This window comes from Mesitornis unicolor, unplaced genomic scaffold, assembly GCF_000695765.1.
Source record: "Mesitornis unicolor isolate BGI_N332 unplaced genomic scaffold, ASM69576v1 scaffold39871, whole genome shotgun sequence".
Lineage (NCBI taxonomy): Eukaryota > Metazoa > Chordata > Aves > Mesitornithiformes > Mesitornithidae > Mesitornis > Mesitornis unicolor.
This window is the reverse complement of record NW_010162472.1, coordinates 1,962-6,811: the sequence shown is the minus strand read 5'-3', so window position 1 is coordinate 6,811 and position 4,850 is coordinate 1,962. Positions and strand designations below refer to the sequence as shown.

Here is a 4,850-nt window from a genome sequence, read left to right as displayed (position 1 = left end):
CAGCCCTGAGTTCCCCCAAAACAGGGGCCTGATTGCTGAGTTAAAGTCACCCCACACCAAGCACCCACTTTGGTCTCTGCCTTGGTCTTGGGGCGGGTGCTGGAGGAGAGACCCCGTGTGTCCCTGGGGACCAGCACAGCACCCCTGGGATGCAGCGAGCCCGAGCATCCTCGAGGAGCCCTGCCCCACCCAGGGTCCCGCATCCCCCCCGTGCCAGCGCCGCGAGCCCTGCCTGCGCAGCGGCGATTTCACGTCTCTCAGCGTTAAATCATAGCAGATAGCTCCGTAAGGGGCGGCCTCGGGCGCGTGATGGGGCCGGGGCCGCAGGCAGCCGCGCTGCCAGGGCTCCTCGGCGATGCTTTATTGCTTTTGACGCTCCGGACGCGCTCTGCAAGGCGAGTCCTGGCTGCTGCCCACTCCCACGCAGGCACTGCAGCCGAGACTGCGCCCCCCGACCCCCGGTCCGGCTGCAGACCCCATCCCATGGCACGGGAGGGAGCTGCCGTGGGAATACAGCACAGAACACCACACAGGTTTCCTCCCCGGTAAGGGCAGGTTGGGGCGATGGGGGATGCGGAGCATCACTTGCCCCGCTGTGGATGGGCGGATGCTGAGCATCGCTCATCCCCTCCATCACAGGGGTCTCCTGCCCGCACCCCTGTGCTCTCTGCAGCCCCGAGAGCACCGCAGCTCTTGGTGAGCACCGCTGGAGGGGTTCACAGCCAGGATACCTGCCCCAGGACAAAGCCCTTCATCTCCATCCCAGCGCAGAGACGCTGCCGTGCCCGGCTGTGGGCAGGACGCGGGGCTGAGCCGTAGGAAGCTCCAGGCGCCGAGCGCTTCGGTTCCCAGAAAAGCAATTACCACGCAGGAGATTACGGGGCTAATAAAATCCGATTGCGCCATTTCGGAAGGCAAATCTGATCCTGGCGCTGCCGAATTGATATCACCCGTCCCGCAAAAGGTCCCGCAAGAGCCCGCTGCGCGCGCGCGTAATACAAGGCTGTAATAGATCACGCTAATTAGATATCCAATAACGGGAGGGCTGATAGGAACTACATTAAAATCTCTTTAAGGTGAAGACGTAAAACCCAAGGGAGAAAATTCAGAGTTAATGATGCTGCAGCTGAGGCTCTGCTCGAGCGACCCTGGCCCCCTTGGCCGCATCCTGCCCGGGGCCGAAGCAGAGGGGGCAGAGCGGGGCACGGTCCCCAGCGCCGCGGCGGCGCTGCCCGTGATTTCCATTACCCAGATTCAATAAGGGGAGAGCTGGGAGCTGCCTGCGCTCCCCGGGAGGTGACTTGCCAGCCGCTAACGGAGCCGAGAAATCAAATTAGCCCCGGCTCCGCTCTCGCTCTCTGCCTGACACCGCTGCTGGCAGCCGAGGGGGAGTTCATCAGGGCCGCGCACTAATTCTTATCTTGTTTAAGTGACTCCGCGCTGCCATCTGATGCGATTTGCTCCGTGTCACTGCTGCCGCGGGCTCCAGTGCCTGCCTGCCACGTCCGCAGCACTTCCAGCTTCACGTGGGCACCTATAACACGTGTAAATGCAGATGTACATAGTGAATACATAAGACTATAGGGACAGGGTGGGGTCGAGGCTGAGGATGCTGCCTCGCCCAGGGATGCGATGTGGGGATGCGGAGGGAAGGATGCTGCGGCCCGAGCAGGGCACTGCCGCTGCACTGATTTCTGCTCCAAATCCCACAGGACCAGCCTTTGCTGATGGTCTGGTCTGTGTGAAAACATTCAGTACTTGGGGAAACAGAAGCCAGCGAGAAGTGCTAAGGTTTGCACGCAAAGGCAAATTGCTGCGATGGAAATAAGCCCATGTCTCGGCACAGGTCAAACCCTGCTGCCCCAGGCAGGGGTGCAAAGGGCTGTCTGTCAGACTGTCTGTCTCCAGTAGGATGGACTTGCCCTGCTGTAGGGCGTGAAGGGAAACCAGGTACCCCTATAGCCCCCCATTCCCCTGCTGATGAGACCCCCATACCAGCGCTGTGTCTCTGTGGGGACTGACCACCCCATCTCAGGGGGCTCCAATGGCTGGGGACCTCCTGGTGCCTGCAGCACCAGCCCCACCGTGCCCCCCACTGCACACAGGCACCATGCTTGCACCCCAAAACCTGCCTTTCCATGGGCAGGGCTTGAGGAGCCCCAGGGGAGCCGGCGGGGTGGGAGGGGGCTGCCTGGGCTCCTCTTGCATCCTCCCAGCCTGAAACTCGATGCAGCGGCAGAGGCTGATCCCAGTTAATTGGGCGTTCTCAAAAACCCACGGTGGGGGGAAGCGCGCCAGGAGAGCGGCTCAGGTCCACTCCTGCGCCACTTCGGGAGGAGGCAGAGCCATGGCTGCGCTCGGGGTGCTCCTGGCCCTGTTGCCGCTCAGCTCCACGCTGCAGAGCCCAGGTAAGGCCAGGGAAGGGCTGGAGCAGGGCTGGGGCACAGCAGGGTGCTATAGCGGGGTGCAGCACCTACCCAAAACCCGAGCAGCACCCTACAGCGGGCAGGGGCTGCTTTGAGAGACCTTAACGGTGTTGAAAAGGGACGTACCTGGGAGAAACTGGAGTGTGGGAAACCTCTTGGATGCCTGCAGCCAGGTAACGCGGCGCTTGAACCCAGCGCTGGGGCACATCAGCTCGGGGCTTTGAAATCCTCTGGGAGCGTGTGGGGTCCGAGCCCTGAGGATGGAGAGAAAGGGGGTGATCTCCTGCTGCCTGACTCCCCCTGCCCCGGTAACGGGATTGCTCCAATGTAACGTTTCACCCCCGATAACACAGAGCTGGGTTTCGGGGACGATGGCGCTCAGAAGAGATGCTGCGCCTATGGTCTGCATCTCAGCCTTGCGCGGCGCAAAACTGACTGCCAAAATGTTCCCAAGCTGTCATTATTATTTCCTCGTTTAACCTTCCTGGGAAATAGTAGGAAAATCCCTGTGCTGCTTTGCACCGGCGCAGCTGTACGCTTTGGGCAGGTTTGTAACTCGGATCTGGGGACCGCTCAGGAACCCATGGGGGCATCGCTGCTGATGCCCAAACCTTCTCCTGCTGCGAGCGCGGCTGAGGCGCCAGAGGAGGAGCGGAGCAATGGCAGCGGCTCCCTCGCCGCAGCGGTGCCGGAGGTTTGGGAAAGGAAGGTCCCTGGCACAGTGGGGCTGTGCTGAGCTGCACCTGGTGCGCTCCCAAAACAGCTTTGGGGATGGGTGGACCAGCACAGCATCCGGGGTGGACACACAGAGAGACCGGGGTGAACCCAGCGCTGCATTCCCTCTGTAAGCCATTGCCCCACTGCAGAGCATTGTGGCATGGGTGCAAGGAGGAGGAGAGGGTGCGAGGACAAGAGGGTGGGAGGATGAGCCAGCTGCCAGCAGCTGCAGCAGGAAAGGCCCCGCCGCGATGCCGGCAGCGCCTGTTTTCCTCCCCTCACCCTAATTGCTGCCTCTCGATGCCCGGCCCACTCCCTGGTATTACTGATCGCCTGCACACTTGGAGGGGCTGAGGCTGCAGGGTTTTTCCTTTTTTTAGCTCAAAAGGCAGATTAAAGTTCCCTTCCCAGCAGCTTTTCCCAAGTTCCCGAGGATCTATTCCAATTAGTCCCTTCCATTACACGGGAATTGGGCGCCGGGGCTGGGCGTGCTGCAGAGCAGAGCCGCGAGCGCAGCTCAGCCGCTGCATCGCCGCCTGCCGAGGGTCGGGTACCGAGAGAAACGTGCTCTGCAATGAACACTGCCTATACCAGCCCTGAGATGACCTCCATGGGAAGCAGACACCAAGATACCTAATAAATACCTAAACATACAGAAACATATATAAACACAGCTGCCGCCGTGGTGTGAGCAGCCGTCATCCATCCCTCCCTCCCTGTGCAGCAGGTACGCACCGGCGGGGCCGGATGCTGGAGCCCACCGAGCCCGCGCTGCGCCGGCTGTCCCACTCCCTGCTGGAGCGCTACCAGAAGGACACCCGGCCCGTGCGGGACTGGCGCACGACCACCACCGTGGCCATCGACCTCATGGTCTATGCCATCCTCAGCGTGGTGAGTCCTCTGCTCCCATCCCGCGTGGCGGGGGGCACAGCAAGGGGAAGGGGACCTGGCGGGCAGCATCCTCCTGCCACGCTCTGCCCATCTTCTGGAGCACCGACACCCCCGTGCTGACACCGAGTCCTCTTCTTCCTGCAGGATGAGAAGAACCAGGTGCTGACCACCTACATCTGGTACAGGCAGGTGAGCAGATGAGGCTGTGGAACCTCACGCCTCCCTTGCTGGGGCTGAGCACCCTGCAAACATGGGTTTTCCTATGGAAGTGGGGGGCAGCGAGGTCAAACCCATCCCAGGGGATGACAAGACCTCGGTAGGACATGAACGCCAAGGCTCAGCTCCGTGCCTTGCACTGTTGAGTAGTGCAGTAGCCAAGGATGAGCCTCTCCTCTCTGCATGGATGGCATTGAGGATGGGCTCCCATGGCAGGGTACAAGCCTGGAGTCCGGGTCCCAGCGGGGCAGAAGGGACCTGGCCCTCCGAGCCTCCTCTCCCTTGTCCCCAGCATTGGACGGACGAGTTCCTGCGGTGGGACCCGACGCGCTTCGACAACCTGACGCAGATCTCCCTCCCCGCGGAGAGCATCTGGGTACCCGACATCCTCATCAACGAGTTGTGAGTGCGGCCAAAGTCCAGTGGGGGGGAGATGGCGCTGTGGGGGGAGATGGCGTGGGGCCGGACCCCCCTCGCCCACCGCGAGCACGCGCCACCCCGTGCTTTGTATTCGCGGCACAGAGCTGGCAGCCGCCCCGCATCGGGCCAGCCGCAGATGGGGAACGGCTCGCGCCTTTGGGCCCTTTCCACGGTGGCTAA

At 62.1% G+C, this 4,850-nt stretch overlaps 1 protein-coding gene across 1 annotated transcript in view; it reads left to right on the top strand.

Annotated features, from left to right (window-relative positions):
* Positions 1-2,347: 2,347 nt before the first annotated feature.
* Positions 2,348-4,850, top strand: part of LOC104547805 (5-hydroxytryptamine receptor 3A-like) — a gene marked incomplete at its 3' end in the record, with an annotated part of 4,455 nt that continues 1,952 nt past the window's right edge. The window contains exons 1-4 of the mRNA XM_010193638.1: positions 2,348-2,408; positions 3,871-4,034; positions 4,179-4,223; positions 4,543-4,652. Coding sequence (XP_010191940.1) covers positions 2,348-2,408; positions 3,871-4,034; positions 4,179-4,223; positions 4,543-4,652 — 380 coding nt within the window. The remainder of the gene's footprint in view (positions 2,409-3,870; positions 4,035-4,178; positions 4,224-4,542; positions 4,653-4,850) is intronic.